The sequence below is a fragment of the Suricata suricatta genome, chromosome 16 (assembly GCF_006229205.1).
Source record: "Suricata suricatta isolate VVHF042 chromosome 16, meerkat_22Aug2017_6uvM2_HiC, whole genome shotgun sequence".
In the NCBI taxonomy this organism is placed as follows: domain Eukaryota; kingdom Metazoa; phylum Chordata; class Mammalia; order Carnivora; family Herpestidae; genus Suricata; species Suricata suricatta.
The window spans coordinates 5,911,562-5,932,173 of NC_043715.1; the positions used below are offsets into that span (position 1 = coordinate 5,911,562).

Here is a 20,612-nt window from a genome sequence, read left to right on the forward strand (position 1 = left end):
CAGAAGTTGGTGTTTTGATTTTTTACTTTGCTTTTCTGTTTGGAGTGTCATTGTAACAATGTGTTGTAAATGATGGAAAATAATTGCATATGTTAAAAAAATATGAAACTTTATAAAGTAAAAAAAATAAAATAAAATTTCAAAAAAATTTTCAAAAAAAAAAATAAATAATAAAAAGAAAGCTGGAGTAGCCATATTTATATTAGACAAACTAGATCTTGAACTAAAAACTGTAATGAGATGAAGGGCATTAAATCATAATTATATTATAATTAAGGGGTCTATCCATCAAAAGTAGCTAACAATTGTAAATATTAATGCCCCAATTTGAAGGCACTGAAATATATAAATTAATTAATCACACACATAAGCAATCTTATTGATAATACAGCAATTCTAGGTGACTTTAACACTACATTTACAGCAAAGGACAGATCATCTAGGCAGAAAATCAATGAAGAAACAATGGCCTTGAGTGATACACTGGACCAGATGGACTTAACAGACATATTCAGAACTTTTCATCCAAAAGCAGCAGAATATACATTCTTCTTGAGTGCACAGGGAACATTCTCCAAAATAGATCACACACTGGGTCACAAAACAGCCCTCAATAAATATAAAAGAATTGAGATCATACCGTGCATATTTTCAGATCACAATGCTATGAAACTTGAAATAAACCACAGAAAAATTTTGGAAAACCTCCAAATGCATGGAGGTTAAAGAACCTCCTACTAAAGAATGAATGGGTCAACCAGGCAATTAAAGAAAATGTTTAAAAATATATGGAAGCAAATGAAAATGAAAACACAACAGTCCAAGCCTCTTGGGATGCAGCAAAGGCAGTCTTCAAAGGAAAATATATTGCAATCCAGGCCTATCTCAAGAAACCAGAAAAATCCCCAATACAAAACCTAACCTCACACCTAAAGGAACTAGAAGTAGAACAGCAAAGAAACCCCAAAGCCAGCAGAAGAGAAATAATAAAGATCAGAGCAGAAAGAAACAATTTAAAAACAACAGTAGAACAGATCAATGAATCTAAGAGCTGGTTTTTTTGAAAGCATAAACAAAATTGATAACCCTCCTAGCCAGACTTCTCAAAAGGAAGAGAACCCAGATAGACAAAATCACACATGAAAGAGGAGAGATCACAACCAAGACCACAGAAATACAGTTATTGTAATAGTGAAAAATTATTTTCATATACTATGAAAAATTATATGCCAACAAAATGGACAACCTAGAAGAACTGAATTCTTAGACACCCACACACAACCAAAACTCAAATGGAAAGAAAAAAAATTTGAACAGACTCCTAACCCAGCAAAGAAATGGAATCAGTTATCAGCTATATCCCAACAAATAAGAGCAAGCCCTGGGCCAGATGGCTTCCCAAGGGAATTCTACCAGCCATTTAAAGCAGAGTTAATACTGATTGTTCTCAAGTTCTTCCAAAACACAGAAACAGAAGAAAAGATTCTGGACTCATTCTATGAAGCTAGCATTACCTTGATTCCAAAACAAGACAGGGACCCCAGTAAAAAGGAGAATTATAGGCCAATGTCCCTGATGAACATGAATGCAAAAATTCTCAAGATACTAGCAAATTGATTGTAACAGTATATATTTTTTATTTTATTATTTTTTCAATAGTTTATTACCAAGTGGGTTTCCGTATAACACTCATGCTCTTCCCCACAAGTGCCCTCCTCCATGACCATCACCTTCCCTTCCCCTACCCCTCCCTCTTCAGCCCTCATTTTGTTTTCAGTATTCAAGAGTCTAATGATTTGCCTCAGTCCCTCTCCCTAACTCTTCCCCCTCCCTTCCCCTCTCCATGGTCCCCTGTTAGGTTTCTCCTGTTAGACCTATGAGTGGAAACATATGGTATCTGTCCTTCTCTGCCTGACTTATTTCACCTAGCATGACTCCCTCAAGGTCCATCCACTTTGCTACAAGTGGCCATATTTCATTCTTTCTCATTGCCATATAGTACTCCATTGTGTATGTATACCACATCTTCTTGATCCATTCATCAGTATATGAACAGTTAAGCTCTTTCCGTGATTTGGCTATTGTCGAAAGTGCCGCTATGAACATTGGGGTCCATGTGCCCCTATGCATCAGCATGTCTGTATCCCTTGGGTAAATCCCTAGCAGTGCTATTGCTGGGTCATAGGGGAATTCTATTGTTAATTTTTTGAAGAACCTCCACACTGTTTTCCAGAGCGGCTGCACCAGTTTACATTCCCACCAACAGGGTAGGAGGGTGCCCGTTTCTCCACACCCTCGCCAGCATCTATACTCTCCTGATTTGTTCATTTTAGCCACTCTGACTGGAGTGAGGTGGTATCTCAGTGTGGTTTTGATTTGTATTTCCCTGATGATGAGTGACGCCGAACATCGTTTCATGTGTCTGTTCGCCATCTGGATGTCTTCTTTTGAGAAGTGTCTATTCATGTCTTCTGCCCATTTCTTCACTGGATTGTTTGTTTTTCGGGTGTGGAATTTGGTGAGTTCCTTGTAGATTTTGGATACAGCTACTTTATCTGATACGCCATTTGCCACTATCTTTTCACATTCTGTCGGTTGCTTGTTAGGTTTTTTTTTTTTTTTTTATTGTTTCCTTTGCAGTGCAGAAGCTTTTTATCTTGATAAGGTCCCAATAGTTAGTTCATTTCTGTTCCTGATTTCTTTGCCTTTGGGGATGTGTCGAGTAGGAAATGGCTGCGATTGAGGTCAAGGACGCTATTTTCTGCTTTCTTCTCTAGGGTTTTTATGGTTTCCTGTCTCACATTCAGGTCCTTTATCCATTTTGAGTTTATTTTTGTGTATGGTGTAAGAAAGTGGTCTAGTTTCATTCTTCTGCATGTTGCCCCGCTCTCCCGGCACCACCTGCTAAAGAGGCTGTCTTTTTTCCATTGGATACTTTTTCCTGCTTTGTCCAGGATTAATTGGCCATACACTTGTGGGTCCAGTTTTGGGCTCTCTATTCTATTCCCTTCGTCTATGTGTCTGTTTTTGTGCCAATACCATGCAGTCTTAAAGATGACTGCTTTGTAGTAAAGGCTAAAGTCTGGGATTGTGATGCCTCCTGTCTTGGTTTTCTTCAATATTACTTTGGCTATTTGGGTGGGGTTTTTTGTTTTTTTGGTTTTTTGGTTTTTTGATTTTTTGTTTTTATTTTTTGTTTTGTTTTGTTTTGTTTTTTTGTGGTTCCATACGAATTTGAGGATAGTTTGTTCTAGCTTTGAGAAGAACACTGGTGCAATTTTGATTGGGATTGCACTGAATGTGTAGATTGCTTTGGGTAATAATGACATTTTAACAATGTTTATTCTTCTGATCCATAAGCCTAGAATGTTTTTCCATTTCTTTGTGTCTTCTTCAATTTCTTTCATAAGCTTTCTATAGTTTTCATCATACAGGTCTTTTACATCTTTGGTTAGGTTTACTCCTAGGTATTTTATGGGGTGTGTGTGTGTGTGTGTGTGTGAATTGTGAATGGGATCCATTTCTTGATTTCTCTTTCTACTGCTTCATTTTTGGTGTATAAAAATGCAACCGATTTCTGTACATTGATTTTGTACCCTGCTGCTTTACTGAATTCATTGATCAGTTCTAGAAGGCTTCTGGTGGAGTCGATCTGGTTTTCCATGTAGAGTATCATGTCATTTGCAAAAAGGGAAAGTTTGACTTCTTCTTTGCTGATTCTGATGCCTTTTATTTCCTTTTGTTGGCTGATTGCTGATGCTAGGACTTCCAGCACTGTGTTAAACAACAGTGGTGAGAGTGGACATCCCTGTCGTGTTCCTGATGTCAGGGTAAGCTCTCAGTTTTTCCCCATTGAGGATGATATTAACTGTGCACTTTTCATAAATTGCTTTAATAATGTTTAAGTTAAGTTCCTTCTATCCCAACTTTCTCAAGGTTTTTTATTAAGAAGGATGCTGTATTTTGTCAAATGCTTTTTCTGCATCTATTGACAGGATCATCCGGTTTTTATCTTTTCTTTTGTTAATGTGATGGATCACATTGATGGATTTGCGAATATTGAACCAGCCTTGTAACCCAGGAATAAATGCCACTTGATCATAATGGGTAATTCTTTTTATATGCTGCTGAATTCGATTTGCTAGTATCTTGGTTAGTATTTTTGCGTCTGTATTCATTAAGGATATTGGCCTGTAGTTCTCTTTTTTTTTGTTGGGTCTCTGCCTGGCTTAGGGATCATAGTGATACTTGCTTTGTAGAATGAGTCTGGAAGTCTTCCTTCTATTTCTATTTTTTGGAATAACTTGAGAAGGATGGGCGTTAACTCTGCTTTAAACATCTGGTAGAATCCCCCTGGGAAGCCATCTGGCCCTGGGCTTTTATTCATTGGGAGATTTTTGATAAATGACTCGATTTCTTCACTGGTTATAGGTCTGTTCAGATTTTCTATCTCCTCCCATTTGAATTTTGGTAGTGCATGTATGTTTAGGAATTTGTCCATTTCTTCTAAATTGTCCAGTTTGTTGGCATATAATTTTTCATAGTAATCTCTGATGATTGCTTGTATTTCTGGGGGATCAGTTGTAAGAAATCCATTTTCATTCATGATTTTGTCTATTTGGATGCTCTCTCTTTTCTTTCTGAGGAGCCTGGCTAGAGGTTTATTAGTTTTGTTTATTTTTTCAAAAAACCAACTCTTGGTTTCATTGGTCTGTTCAATAGTTTTTTTGGATTCTATATTATTTATTTCTACTCTGATCTTTATTATTTCTCTTCTGCTGCTGGATTTGAGGAGCTCTTGCTGCTCCCTTTCTAGCTTTCTTAGATGCTCTGTTAGATTTTGAGTTTGCACTTTTTCTGGTTTGTTGAAATAGGCCTGGATTGCAATAAACTTTCCTCTTAGGACTGCCTTTGCTGCGTCCCAGAGAGTTTGGATTGTTGTATTTTCGTTTTCATTTGTTTCCATATATTTTTAAATTTGTTCTCTCATTGCCAGATTGGCCCAATCATTCTTCAGTAGGGTGGTTTTTAACCTCCACATTTTTTGGAGGTTTTTCAGGCTTCTTGATTTCAAGTTTCATAGCATTGTGATCTGAAAGTGTGCATGGTATGATCTGAATTCATTTGTATTTATGGAGGGCTGTTTTATGACCCAGTATGTGATCTAGCTTGGAGAATGTGCCATGCACACTCGAGAAGAAAATTAATTCCCTAGCTTCAGGATATAGAATTCTAAATATACCTATCAATTCCATCTGTTCCAATGTGCCATTCAGGTCCATTGTTTTTTAGTGATTTTCTTTCTGGTTGACCTATCCGTTGTTGTAAGTGGAGTACTAAAGTCCCCTGCAATTAGCACATTCGTATTAATAAGCTTGTTTCTGTTTGTGATTAGTTGTTCTATGTATTTGGGTGCTCCCGAATTCGGCACATAGATGTTTATAATTGTTAGCTCTCCCTGATGGAGAGACCCTGTAATTATTATATAATGCCCTTCTTCATCCTTTGTTACTGCCTTTACTTTAAAGTCCAGTTTGTCTGATATAAGTATGGCTACTCTAGCTTTCTTTTGACTTGCAGTTGCATGATAAATATTTCTCCATCCCCTTACTTTCAATCTGAAGGTGTCTTCAGGTCTAAGGAGAGTCTCTTTTAGATAGCAAATAGATGGATTTTAGTTTTTTATCCATTCTGATACCCTGTGTTGTTTGATTGAAGCATTCAGTCCATTGACATTTAGTGTTATTATTGAAAAATGTGGGTTTAGATTCATTGTGTTCTCTGTAGAGTTCATGTTTGTATTGATGTCTTTGGTGTCCTTTATTCCTTGCTACATTTCCCTCATAGAGTCCCTCTTAGGATTTCTTATAGGGCTGGTTTGTTAGTGATGAATTCTCTCAAAATCTATTTACTTAGGAAAACCTTTATCTCGCCTTCTCTTTTGAATGACAGCCTCGCTGGATAAAGAATTCTTGGCTGCATATTTTTTCCTGTTCATCACATTGAAGATTTCCTGCCATTCCTTCCTGGCCTGCCAAGTTTCAGTAGATAGGTCTGTAACCACTCTGATAGGTTTCCCTTTGTATGTTAGGGTCCTTTTATCCCTAGCTGCTTTCAAAATTCTCTCTTTATCTTTATATTTTGCCAGTCTCACTATGATATGTCGTGCTGAAGGTTGGTTCAAGTTACATCTTAGGGGAATTCAATGTGCCTCTTGAATTTCAGTGTCTTCTTCTTTCCTCAGATTAAAGAAGTTTTGTGCTATAATTCGATCAAGCATCCCTTCTGGACCTTTTTGTCTTTCTTCCTCTTCAGGAACTCCTATAATACAGATATTATTACGTTTGATTGTATCACTCATGTCTTGAATTCTCCTTTCATACTCTGGTATCAATTCCTCTCTTTTTCTCGGCTTCCTCTTTTGTGTAACTGTGTCTCCTAATTCACCAACTCTCTCTGCCTCTTCAATCTGTGCAGTGGCCGCCTCCATTTTATTATGCACCTCATTTATAGCATTTTTTAACTCATCACAGCTATTTTGAAGGTTCCTAGTCTTTGTATCAATATCTTCTCTGATGGCTTCTATGCTTTTTTCAAGCCTAGTGATTAATTTTATGGCAATTGTTCTCAATTCTTGTTCAGTTATGTTGCTTGTGTCTGTGTTGAGCAGTTCTGTAGCTGTGATTTCTTCCTGGAATTTCTTTAGAGGAGAGTTCTTCCGTTTCATCATTTTGGCTAGCTTTCTGTCTCTTGTCAGTTTTAAAAGCTCATTCTGCACTGTGCGCCTGTTAGTGTTGATCTATGAAAGGAGACTCTTTGACTGTCCAGGGCCTGCCGTTTCAAGAGATGTTCCTTTAATGGTGTGTCTCGGTTTCTCTTGTTAAGCCTCTGATGAATTTTTTTTCCCTACTCAGTGATATGTGGGACTGTCCACCATGTGAGCTTTGGGTTGTTTCCTGAGGTAGCCCTGCAAAGGAAAACAGACAAACACATGGGGAACAAAAGCACACAAACGCACAGACAGATCAAGTAAACAAGCAAGCGAATAGGGGAAACCAAAAAAAGAACAGCAAAGAAAAGAGAGGACAGGAAAGGAAGAAAAGAAGGCAGGGTTGGGGGTGGGGGAGTACACAAACAGCAAAAGATAAAGGGCAGTCTGAGAGCATAAAACCTGCTGAGGGGAGAGAGAAAGGATGAGATAGGGGAAGATATATCTGGTTGGTAAGAGTTGATCTAATCACAGCAGTGCATAAAGGTTGGTCTTTCCCAGACTCCAGGGGGGAAAGGGAGAAAAGAAGGAAAAAGGAAAATAGAAAAGATAAAACAGGAAAAAATTAAAAAATAAAAATAATTTAAAAAGCAGCTCTCCATGGCGAATGGGCGTGGCTTGTGTAGCTAGGTGGGGTCTCAGGGGCTGCTCTCTGAGGCCCCGCCTTAGTGGTTGGGGGGTGGGGATAGAATGGTGGCACCTCAGCCCCCCTCAGACCACGTGTTGGCAGCCAGTCTTTAGTCCGACCTCCCCGCGCCATGGGCGGGTCAGATTGCTTCCATTTTCTAAGCTCCGCCAGGTTTCTAAATCCTAGTCCTCGCACTTTGCTCTGCCGCCGCCACAGTTAGGATCCCCCGCAGGCGGGCGGCTTTCTGGCTGGGACTGAATAAGGGGACTGGGGCCCCCTTTCCCGGGCTCCGCCTGAAGTCGGTGGCTGCGGGCCCCGGGAGAACGAGCCCGCCGAGGGGCACGGAGTTCTCTCCCCGCGCCCGGCGGCTACAATGGGGATGTTTGTGGCTCTCCGTGCGGGCTGAGGCCTCCCCCCTCCAGAGGTCACTCTAGTGCATTTTCAGTCTCTCCGTCTCCTCCCCTGGCTCTCCGCCCTACACGGCTGTCCCCGCGCCACCCTGCACCGTGGTTCGCGGGCGGCCTCTGGACACGCAGCGCAGCCCGAGGGCCCGGCGCTCCCTTCCCCGGAGTCTCCGGTCCCAGTTCGCACTCACCCAGGCATCCACGAGGCCGTTAGCAATAAGGAGTCTAGGCGTGCACCTCCGTTCTTGGAGATCAGGATATTGAGGCTTTTAATTCTTCCCAGTTTGATAGTTGGGGCGGGCGGAGACTTCAGAGCTCCCTACTTCTCCGCCATCTTGCCGCTCCCCTCACCAGTATATTAACAGAATTATTCACCACGATCAAGTGGTTTCATTCCTGGGCTACAGGGCTGGCTCAGTTTTCAATCACTGTGATATATCACATTAACAGAAGAAGGGATAAGAACCATGTGATCCTGTCAATAGATGCCGAAGATGCATTTGACAAAATACAGCATCTTAATAAAAATGCTAAAGAAAGTCGGGATGGAAGGAACACATCTTAACATCATAAAAGCCATATATGAAAGGCCATCAGCTTATATGACCCTCAATGGGGAAACACTGAGAGCTGTCCCCCAAGACTGGGGACACGACAGGGATGTCCACTCTCACCACTGTTTGACGTAGTGTTGGAGATCTTAGCCTCAGCAGTCAGACAACAAAATGAAATAAAAGGCACCCAAGTTGGCAAAGAAGTCAAACTTTCACTTTTCACAGATGACATGATACGCTACACAGAAAACCTGAAAGACTCCACCAACAAGCTGCTAGAACGAATACATGAATTCAGCAAGTTCGCAGGATAGAAAAGTGTACAGACATTGCTTGTATTTCTATACATCAACAATGAAGCAACAGAAGGAGAAACCAAGAAATTGACCTCATTTATGATTGTACCAAGAACCTTAAAAACCTAGGAATAAACCTAACCAAAGATGTAAAGGATCTGTATGCTGAAAACATAGGAAAGAAACTGAAGAAGACACAAAGAAATGGAAAAACATTCTGTGCTCATGGACTGGAAGAACAAATATTGTTAAAATGTCAATATTACCGAAGAAATCTACACATTCAATGCAATCCCCATCAAAATTGCACCAGCGTTCTTCTCAGAGCTAGAACAAACAATCCGAAAATTTGTTTGGAACCACAAAAGACCCCAAATAACCAAAGAAATGTTGAAAAAGAAAACCAAAGCGGTAGGCATCACAATCTCGGCCTTTAGCCTCTACTACAAAGCTGTCATCATCAAGACAGTATGGTATTGGCACAAAAACAGACACACTCAGACCCATGGAATAGAATAGAGAACCCAGAATTGGACCACAAATGTATGGCCAACTAATCTTTGACAAAGCAGGAAAGAGTACCCAACGGAAAAACGACAGTCTCTTTAGCAGACTGTGCTGAGAGAACTGGACAGCAACATATAGAAGAGTGAAACTGGACCACTCTTAGGCCATGCACAAAAATAAACTCAAAATAAATGATGAAAGACCTAAAGTGAGACAGGAAATCATCAAAACCCTAGAGGAGAAAATAGGCAACAACTCCTTGACCTCAGCTGCAGTAACTTCTTACTCGACTTGTCTCTGAAGGCAAGGAGGGAAAAAGGCAGAAATGAACTATTGAGGCCTCATCAAAATAAAAAGCTTCTGCACTTCAACAAAACTAAAAGGCAGCCAATGGAATGGGAGAACATATTTGCAAATGACATACGGGATAAAGTGTTAGTATCCAAAATCTATAAAGAACTTACCAAACTCAACACCTGAAAAACATGATCCAGTGAAGAAATGGGCAGAAGAGATAGCACCTCACGCCGGTCAGAGTGGCTACCATGAACAACTCAGGAAACAACATGTTGGGGAGGATGTAGAGAAACAGGAACCCTCTTGGACTGTTGGTGGGAATGCAAACAGGTACAGCCACTCGGGGAAAATGGTGTAGATGTTCCTCAAAAAATTAAAAATAGTGCTAGTAGTGGGTCGTAGGGTAATTCTACTAGGAATTTATCCAAAGGATACAGGAGTACTGCTTCATAGGGGCACATGGACCCCAGTGTTTACAGCGGCACTTTCATCAAAAGCCGAATTATAGAAAACACCTAAATGTCCATCGACTAATGAACGGTTAAAGAAGATGTGGTTTGTATATATACAACGAAATACTACTTGGCCATGAGAAAGAATGAAATCCTGCCATTTGCAACAGTCTGGATGGAACTGGAGGGTATTATGCTGAGTGAAATAAATCAGTCGGAGAAAGATAGATACCATATGTTTTCACTCATGTGTGGAATTTGAGAAACTTAACAGAAGACCACGAGGGAAGGGAAGGGAAAAATATATAGTTTCAAACAGAGAGGGAGGAAAACCATAAGAGACTCTAAAATACAGAGAACAAACTGAGGGTTTATGGGGGGTGTGATGGGCGATGGGCATGGAGGAGGGCAATTGTTCAGACGAGCACTGGGTGTTGTATGTAAGCAATGAATCATGGGAATCTACTTCTGAAGCCAGGAGCACATTGTAGACACTGAAAGTTAGCTTAACAATAAATTATATTTTAAAAAGAAAATAGGCCAAACTGTAAATTCTTTTAAAAAGAAAAAAAAATGCAGGGGGTTGTTATAGATGTCCTTGAGTTTTTGGACAAGGGTAACTAATCAATCAGTGGGTGGGGGGTGGGACAGTCCTAGGATACACAGCATGGCTTCCCGTGTACCATATGTCCTTGGCAAGAAGACAGAATGACCATTCTAACATGCCCTGTCCCGCAGTTGAGAAATACCGGTGCCTATAATAACATCATTGCAATGACATGTAAGGAAGATAGATCAGTAATCTAGAGAAAAGTGTAACAGGATAGAAAAACACATTAAAAAATTTTTTTTAATGTTTTATTTATTTTTGAGACAGAGAGAGACAGAACATGAGCAGGGCAGGGGCAGAGAGAGAGGGAGACACAGAATCGGAAACAGGCTCCAGGCTCCGAGCTGTCAGCACAAGAGCCCAACACAGGGGTCGAACTCACGAATGTGGGATCGTGACCTGGGCCAAAGTTGGAGGCACAACCAACTGAGCCACCCAGGCACCGCAGAAAAACACATTTTAAAAAACTGTAATTGTACCTATATCATGGCTGAAGTATTATTGTCCTATAGGGGAGGGAAAAAGTGAATAGCATTAAAAAAAAAAAAAAAAGCCCTGAGCAGATTGCTGTATTCACTCAGACCAAATTTTTATTTTTTTAAAAATGTGATAGAACCATTTAATTTTCACATTAACAATAGCCAGTATTTGCGTGACTCATTCACATGATTTTTTATGTACACACAAGCACACACTGTATATAAAAATTAAATTAAGCTTTAATAATGAAAACCAAGTTTACAAATGCAGCTTTTTAAAGCCTATTGGAAAATAAGAAATGTGGAGATTTCTCCGAGATGGGTTCATTGTCCATCCAGCTCTTTGAGAAGAAAATATTTTAGGAAGGAAAGGGCCTGAGACAAATCACTGAGTGTTTTTCAAATGCCAGTTTTGTCATTCTGCATATTTCGTAATCTACTTCACTTTCCGTTGGCCAGGGTATGGCTTCTTAGGGTTGTCTCAATAAAGTTAGCAGTCACTCAAGTAGAAAGTTAGCTGCATTCATTTTAAAAGTTAAAAGGACTAAGGCCCCCTCTTAGCCATTCTTCTTGGATCCAAGTGCAACACATCATGTAGTGGCCCCACGTCAAGCATCTTAAAATTGACGGCTCAGAGACCTCTCTGGTGAATTTTGTAAATCTAAGTATCCCTCTGCGCATTTCTACTCTGTCGTCTAAAATTGTTCTTCATAAATAGTTGGAAAGGATCTACGTTGCCTGTGCCCTGCAAATACTGCATCTTTAAATTAAATGGTTACGATCCTCTAAGTTTAGTTAGAGGCTCTAAATATAGTAGTTGATAGGCACTGTCACCCTTTGGGGAAAAAAATCACATGAATAGGGCAGTTTTTAACGGTAGGAGATGCCACACTTTTTCCTTTTACTCCTTGAATTTCTATTTTTATTCCAGTTCCCTTCAGCATTTTCGCCGAATGAGACCTATACATAAATATATGTATACTTTTTTTAAAGTAGGCTTCATGCCCAGCACAGAGCCTAACTCAGGCTTGAACCACTGGCCCTGATGATAATCAGGACCTGAGCTGAGGTCAGGAGTTGGACGCTTAACCAACTGAGCACCCAGATGCCCCCAGCCTAATGATTTTTCTCTTTTATGTTGCTTGTTTGCATATTTGTGACAAAACTAGATAACATCCTATCGCCATTGAGGCTCTGTGTATTTGAAACTTTCTTCTGGATTGAACGTGGTCAATAAACAATGTACACATTTTAGGAAATTATTAAACGTAGTAAAATTTGCTTGACAATGTGTCACTTAATGTTGAAGAAAGCTTTGCCAGCCCCCCCCCCCCCCGCTCCCCGCCCGTTACTTCGTTTCTGTGTAACTGAATGTTACGCTTGTTAGAATGGCCACAGTATCCGTTCTGTTCCCTTTTCAATTTTCTATGTGGAGGTGGTGGCAATCCTTTTTCCGCACAGGTAAGGAGGCAGGAATAGAAGGAGATTTGTGATAGCACAAGAGCTGAATTCCTCCAAGTCCTTCAGAATTACATGCTATAATACTCAAGAAATCTTGGGTGTTCCTTCAAATTTATTGAAATCAAAAAATTGAGAGCCACCTGAATCGCAGAAGGACGTGTGCCCTATTGTTAAGAGCCTTTCACTTTGCAAACACGCCTCTATTTTGAATTTTATACCTTGAATCATGCTCTACCATTTAAGTCTATGTGGAAAGAGGCGCTTTCTTTGGTGAGGAGAGCAAACGGCATTTTCTGAGGCAGGTGAGTCATGAGCAAGAGGATAACAGGAAGGTAAGGATCCGGAAATTGACCCCCTAGAACTGGTTCGCCTGCATATTTCTTGGAAAGCTGTGGTAGGCCAGTGGGGTAAGGCTGGCCCAGTGTGAAGACCATTGGCCTTGGGGGCTTAAATCTAGATTGTATTTCACTAAGTCTTTATTTTAAAGTATGTCGATTATGAGATTGTGTCGCCGGCGGCCTTCTCGATGCAGCAGCGGCCCTCCAATGTGCCGCACCACGCCAGGTCCCCTGAAATATCCCTCGCAGAAGGGCTCGGAGGTCTAATTTGGGAGATGTGATACTCGACGCCCCCCTTAGCGGTGCACGGTAGAACATCCAGGTTTCACATCAGGGAGATGATTTAACTTCACGCAACCCGAGTGTCCCCAACTCTAATGAGGTACCCAGCCTCCCCTCCTGATTTTCCCCCGCAACGTAACTGCCACGCTAAATGATGAACCCAGAGAAACGGTAAATGAAAACAACGGATCACGTGCGTAGTCGTGGTTCAGTCCGTCCTGCGGCCGCTGTCTCTCCAGATGTTCAGATCCCTGTCCCGCTCAGCCTGCACTGGCTGCGCTCATTCCAGGACTGGAAAGCCCCAATCTCGGCTTAGATAATTTATACTTAGATTATGTGACCTCTGGGCTGTCCAAGAGTAGTGAGGTCCCCTGTGCCCTTCACTTTCCTTCTCTGTGTCTTTCTTCTGAGGACCCTCGGATCACCTTCTCTCCATGAGATTTGTGTGTTACCCTATTAAGGAGAGAATGGTGGGGCGCCTGGGTGGCTCAGTCCGTTAAGCATCCGACTTCAGCTCAGGTCATGATTTCACGGTTTGTAAGTTCAGGCCCTGCATAGGGCTCTGTGCTGACAGCTAGCTCAGAGCCTGGAGCCTGCTTCGGATTCTGTGTCTCCCTCTCTCTCTGCCCCTCCTCTGCTCATACTCTGTCTCTGTCTCTCTCAAAAATAAATAAACATCTAAAAAAATTTTAATAGAAAAAAAGAATGGAGAAGCCAAAGCAAATACTCTCTAATGGTGGATTCAAGTCACTGCAGCACCTGGGAGGCGGCGGTTTTAGGGAAAGTTCCCAGCACCGTTTACAGCACACCCCTCACTTCCCGTGGCTGCTCTTTCTCTGCACGGGTGTGGCTGGGTATGGATCTTACCCAGCAGCAGCTGAGAAGATGCTCAGTTTCCGCCTTCTGTGCCGCCCGGTCTTACTTTCTTTGACACACTAGCCGAAAATCCATTTTAAGCAGAAAGGGGACCTAGGCCTTAGCTGTTTGGCTTTTAACTGAAGTGGAGTGGAAAGCTCTACGTCTTTTACTCACCCCTCAGCTGAAAAGGGGGGAAATGACAGCAGCACCTGAGCCTTACAGAGGAGAGATAATGATGGAGGCAAAAGGGACCTGGAGGTGGGGCTGGGGGTGCAATACTTAGATTCCGGTGGCCACCTGGCCAGTGGCTAATGGGGAAAGGTTACACAGTCGGAAAGTTCCTTCCCAGGAGCACTCAGCTCAGTGCCTTTGCGTCTCCCCTTATTCAATGTTGCTTGGACCACTTGCCACCATCGGGAATATTCTGCACTCGGCTGCTGACTGCCAAATAAATTAGCACCTCCAGTGGGAAGAATCACTAAGTGATGTTGCAAGAGAACCGCCCACCTCCTCAGACTGCCGTCATGCGTGCCCCTGGCTTCAGGGAAGGCAGAATGTGAGTCTTCCAGAAGCTCACAGATATGGTCCATGAGCGCAGTACCCATGGCTCCCCCGCCTTAAATTTTTTTTTTTTTTTTTTACATTATACCCCTGACCTTGGCGACAGTGCTTGGTACCCTGAGGTATGAATGAAGGCATCGAGTCTTGTGATCAGACACAGCCTGGCAGCAATAATACATGCGGGCTGAGCTCGAACAGGCTTGTAGGATCCATCCCCAACCTGTAATCCACCAAACCCCTGCTCGTTTGTTCTCTCCAGACACATTTTTCTTTCCTCGAAATTACCTTTCCCCTCTCTAAGTCTGCTCTCAGGTCCCTCCAACCAAGTTGTGACTCGACTGAGTCACATTCTCCACCCCAACGCTGTCTTTGTCTTTAAAACGCCATATTAACCTCTCACACTGTCCACATCATTCTACTGAATGGCAAGATGTAGAGGAGCATCACCCGGCCCCACGTGGGTCTGCGTCTTTGGGGATGACTGTATGTAGGACTTCCTGTCGTCTCCTGCGGCTTACGGTTTAGCTCGCTGCTCCACAGAGCGGGACAAACAGAGCTGAATTCTGATCACTGTTTTAAATCAGGAGATGACCTCTTGCCTGTGGAAAGCTACAGCCGGGTGGGCGGAGCAGGGGTGCGTTAGAAGCTGGCTGAGCCTGCAGCGGGTCTCTGGTCTCTCCGTCACACTGTCTAAATCCAAGGGCCCCAGTAACTCCAGTCCCAAAGCAAGTCTCCACCAGGACGGCCTGGAGCTTGTCCTAATGAACAGAGGCTGCTCTGTCCCCCGGCCACCTGTCCGGTACGGCGGTGGGTCTGGGGTCAGTGCTGGGCTGAGCCCGCTGACCCCGGGCAGAGAAGCCGGGCAGATGTGCAGGGGGGCGGGGCCCAGGTGAAATCCGGTGGCCTTACTCATGGGGCTGTTTCATTTGCCATTTAGTTAAAGTCCTTTTCCGAATCTAATGATAATAATAATAACAATAATAATCCTTACGAATCAGGCTCATCTTCCGTGGAAGTCGATTACTTGGGTCTTTAGAGGCTGGAAAGGGAATCCTGCACACTGTACAGGTCGGGCAGAGAAGGTCTAACGGATCAAGATTTTCACTGCTTTTATTCAAGGAGGTTGGGAACACGAGAGGCCAAAAAAACGAGGAAACACGTTTTTATGATCCTCTATAGAAAATATAAGTTAAGAAATTGTCGGAGATGAAAATAGCAGGAAGTCACCCCAGGTCATGCCAGTTGGGTCTTCAAAAGTGTCCTCTTGATGCCAGGCTTGACGGGACAATGGCATCACAGATGAGCATGTCCCCCGGGTCTGACGAGAGGACATCCTCCCACAAGTGAACACACGCACGCACGGCACCCTTGCACACGAACCCCAGCGTCTATGAGTAAAACCTGCTGTTGCTGACTCTCTTCTCTCTCAACCTGAAATAAAACAGATTTCGCGGTCATGTGTTAGACTCTGACCCAGGCCGTGTGCAGAGAGCAGGTAACCTTTCTCTACCCACGCCCTGCAGGGCATTCGTGGCTCCACGGAACAGGGCTGAGAGGTGGAGGGGGCCTCCCAGCAAGATAGGTGACGTCTCTGAGCCTCCGCGCCGGGGCCACAGTGCGGGTGGAGTGACAATAATACGGGAAGGAGTCTGTACTCTGGCTCCCCTTGGAGGCTGTTCCTGGCACTGGCTTCTGGATAGTTCTTTGTTGAGCAGGACCGTCAGGCGCACCTGGCTGCCTCCCCGCTGGCTAAGTCTGTAGCACAACCAGGAGCCAGCCTTGGGGGTGGGGGTGGGGTGGGGTTCCGCCCCAGTTCAGAACCACAGGACCTTGGGAACTCCGGGAGGTTCTCTAGGAGGCAGGGGTCACTATTAGAGCGAAGTCTCCTCCTAGTGGTGACAATTTGACTTAGGGAAGGTGCAGAGGCTTAAAATAATTACTCTAAGTGAATTTATTCAGCAAAGATCCCTAGGGCTGAGGGACCAAAGGATTTCTTTGTGGTTTTTTTTTTTTCTTAATGTCCATTTATTTTGAGAGAGAGAGAGGGAGACACAGAATCTGAAGCAGGCTCCAGGTTGCGCCAAGCTGTCAGCACAGAGCCCGACCTGGGGCTCGAACTCAAAAACCAGTGAGACCATGACCTGAGCGAAGTCAACTGCTTAACTAAGGCACCCAGGGGCCCCCGAAAGGGATTTCTAAAGGCAGGGGCGGGAGGGGGCTTTCCCGAAGCCTGGCCCGCGGGACGCCCTGGGGGTTGCGGGTGGGGGCGGGGCTGGCCGACCTCCGGCTGCACTTCTCCTGGTAGAGCTGGAGCTGGTTCTCGTTGACGTTGAACTCTTTCTCGAGGGCGTCCCGGCTGGCGTTGCGCAAGTTCTGGTGCGTGTCGTACAGGAACAGCTGGTTGTTGAGCTCTTCCTGCCGCCGTCGCAGCTGGCGGCACGAGGAGTAAAGCTCCTCTTCGCTCTCCTGGAGGGACAGCCACACAGGGATCGTGTCGGGCTCCGCTTAACGGTGACAGGAGGGGGCAGGGGGCGCACGCAAGTTTTGCAACTGGGATTATCCCCGGAAAATGCAAGGCCCATTTTAACCAAAGATAAAACTCACACTTATTTATTCCAGTGGAAGCAAGAGGTTTGAAAAACGCTTGTCCGCCACGCGGGGTCGCTTTCCTGTGAAACACTGTGGTGGCAGTTTTACTGGCCCTGACCCCAGAGCATGTGTATCGAGTGTCCGGTCTGCAGCACCTTCTGGTCCTTACCTGAGCGCAAAGCGTCTGGGTCCCTGCGTGCCTAACGTGGGGCAGAGCAGCCTAAGGGGAGCCGGAGCCAGCAGATCCTTGAGGCCCTTGAAAGGCAAGGTCACACACTGCAACACGGACGACCCTTGCAAACATTAAAGAAGCCAGTTCCAAAAGACCACATCCCTAGATCCCATTTATACGAAAGGTCCAGAACAGGTCCATTCATAGAAAAGGACGGTTGCCTGGGATGGGGGTGGAGTCAGTGAAGGTAGCTAATGGGCAGGAGTTTCTTTTTGGGGTGATGAAAATGTGCCGTAACTCTGTGAATATGCCGAAAATCACTGAATTGCCCGTCTTAAATGGGTGAATTATACAGCATATGAATCCTATCTCAAAGCTGTTATCCTTGCCCCCCACCCCCAAAACCAAGGTGTAACACAGGTTATGCCTCCAGAGATGGCATGTGACTCAGGTCTAGCCAGTAATGATGTCTTATTCCCCCCGCCCACCACCTGTGAGCATGTGACCCAAGCCAGGCCAGTTAGAAGCATCCATGGGACTCTGGGTTGATGCTCTTGGTAAAACAACAACAAAACAGTTTCTTTGCCTGGGGATCAGCGGAAAGAGCAGTGAATGCTTCTAGTTGTTCGTGATGCCTTTGCAACTACATACAGGAAGTTGGGAATGACGTCAAAAGAGAGGGAAATAGAGCCATTGGGTGAGCACCTAGAACGAGCCATGACTGAAGCAAGGTCTTCCCATAAATTTTGCAGTTTTCTTACCCAGACTGTTCCCTCCATTATGCTAAGAGAAAAACTTGGAACAGGAATGAGTTTGGATTTCAGCATGGGAAAAAGAGGATGTTTTATTTCACTGATTTTTTAAAATTTAACCTTTTCGTTTAAGTATAGACTTGACCTACAGTATTATATTAGTTTCAGTTGTACAACATAGTGATTTGGCAATTAAATGCACTGGCAAATGCTTACCACAGTACGTCAGTTACCATCTGTCACCGTACAAAGTTAAGTCCATATTGATTACACTCCCTGTGCTGTTCTCTTCATCCCCGTGACTGTTAACTGGGAATGTGCACTCTTATCTCCTTCGGCTGTTCTGCCCCCCATCCCCCACCTGTTGGCAACTACCCGTTCTGTATACTTGAGTCTATTTCTACTTTGTACATTTGGTTTTTAGACTCTACAACTAAGCGAACTTACATAGTATTTGTTGTTCTCTAACTTATTTCATGTAACATAATACCCTCTAGGTCCACCCATGTTGCTGCAAATGGCAAGATGCCATTCTTTTCTACGGCTGAGTAGTATTCCATTGTATATATCGCATTATTTTCTTTATCCATTCATGTATCAGTAGATGATACTTAGGCTGCTTCCGTATCTTGGCTCTTGTAAATAAGGCTACAGTAAACGCAGGGGTGCATCGATCTTTTTGAATTCGTGTTTTCATTTTCTTTGGATAAATACCCAAAAGTGGAATTACTGGATTGTACGGTATTTCCTTTTTTAAATTTTTTTGAGGAACCTCCATACTGGTCCCACAGTGGCCGCACCAGTATGCATTCCTACCAACACTGCATGAGGTTTTCTTATTCTCCAAATATTCTCTTGACAACATGTTCCTTTTGTCTTTTGATGCTAGTCATTCTGGGGTGAGGTGATATCTTGTTACGGTTTTGATTTGCATTTCCCTGATTAGTGATGCTGGGCATCTGTATGTCTCTGGAAAAATGTCTATTTGGGTCTTCTGCCCATTTTTTAAAATCAGATTGTTTTTTTGGTGTTGAGTTGTATGAATTCAGTGGTTGTTTTTCATTTTTTTGATGATTTCTTTGGTTGTGCAAAAGCATTTTAGTTTGATGTAGTCTCACTGGTTTATTTTTGCTTTTGTTTTCCTTGCCTGAGTAGACAGATCCAGAAAAAACAGTGCTAAGGCCCATGACAAATGAGTTTTCTGCCTGGATTTTAGGAGTTTTACAGGCTTTAGGTCTTATATGTAGGTCTTTAATTCACTTTCAGTTTATGTCTGTGCATGGTGTCAGAAAGTGGTCCAGTTTCATTCTTTTCCATGTAGCTGTCCCGTTTTACCACCACTTATTGAAGAGACTTTCTCTTCCCCATTGTATATTATTGCCTACTTTGTCATAGATTAACTGACCATATAAGTGTGGTCTTATTTCGGGCTTCTCTGTTCTGTTCCGTTGATCTGTGTGTCTGCTTCTGGGCCAATTCCACACTGTTTCGGTTACTGTCGCTTTGTGGTAGATCTTGAAATCTGGAATTGTGATACCTCCAGCTTCGTTCTTTCCCAAGACTCGGCATTGGGTACTCAGGGTCCTCTCTGGTTCCACACAAGTTTCTAGTTTTGTGGAAAATGCTTTTGGCATTTTGACAGGGACTGCACTGAATATGTAGATTGCTTTGGGCACGACGGCCATTTTAACATGTTCTTCCAGTCCACGAGTGTGGTGTAAGTTTCCATCTAATTGTGGCATCTTCAATTTCTTTGATCGTTGTCTACAGTCTTCAGTGTATAGGTTCTTTGAGTGCCTTGGTTACATTTATTTCTAGGTATTTTATTCTCTATGATGCCACTGCAAATGGGATGATTTCTTAACTTCTTTTTGTTAGTTTGTTATTGGTATATATGACAGATTTCTATATATTTTGTATCCTGCAACTATGACAGTATATATGTTATTGGTACATATGACAGATTTCTATATATTTTGTATCCTGCAACTTAACACATTAATTCTAGTGGGTTTTCTTTTGGTGGGGTTTCTAGGATTTTCTATATATAGTATCATGCCATCTGCAAACCTGTACTTCTCCCTTAGCAATCTGGATGCCTTTTTTTTTTCCCCTTAAGAGAGAGGAAGAACAACTGGGGGAGAGGGACAAAGAGGAAAAGAGGCAGAATCCCAAGAAGGCTCCACGCTCAGTGTGGAGCCTGATGTGGGGCTCAATCCCACGACCCCAGGATCATGACCCAAGTTGAAATCCAGACTGGGACGCTCAGCTGACTGAGCCACCCAAGCAGCCTTAATATAATAGATGCCTCTTTTTTTTCTTGTCTCATTGCTGTGGCTAGGACTTCCGGTACTGTGCTGCATAAAAGTCAACATCCTTGTCTTGTTTCTGGTCTCTAAGGAAATTTTCCTCTAAGGAAATGCTTTTTAGCCTTTCACTGTTGAATATGATGTAAGCGGTGGGTTTGTAAAGATGACTTTTATTATGTCTAGGTATGGTGTGTTCCCTCTAGGCCCACTTTGGTGAGAGTTTTTGTAATTATGGGTGTTGAATTTTGTCAAATCCTTTTTCTGTATCAAGATAATATGATTTTTTATCCTTCA

At 43.1% G+C, this 20,612-nt stretch overlaps 1 protein-coding gene across 1 annotated transcript in view; it reads right to left on the minus strand.

Moving 5' to 3' along the window:
- Positions 1 to 15,588: 15,588 nt before the first annotated feature.
- The window catches only part of PLCG2 (phospholipase C gamma 2), a 136,981-nt gene continuing 131,957 nt past the window's right edge, over positions 15,589 to 20,612 (minus strand). The window contains exons 30-31 of the mRNA XM_029926590.1: positions 16,778 to 16,962; positions 15,589 to 15,927 (exon numbers count right to left, since the gene is read on the minus strand). Of these exons, the coding sequence (XP_029782450.1) occupies positions 15,885 to 15,927; positions 16,778 to 16,962 (228 nt within the window). The 3' untranslated portion in view covers positions 15,589 to 15,884. The remainder of the gene's footprint in view (positions 15,928 to 16,777; positions 16,963 to 20,612) is intronic.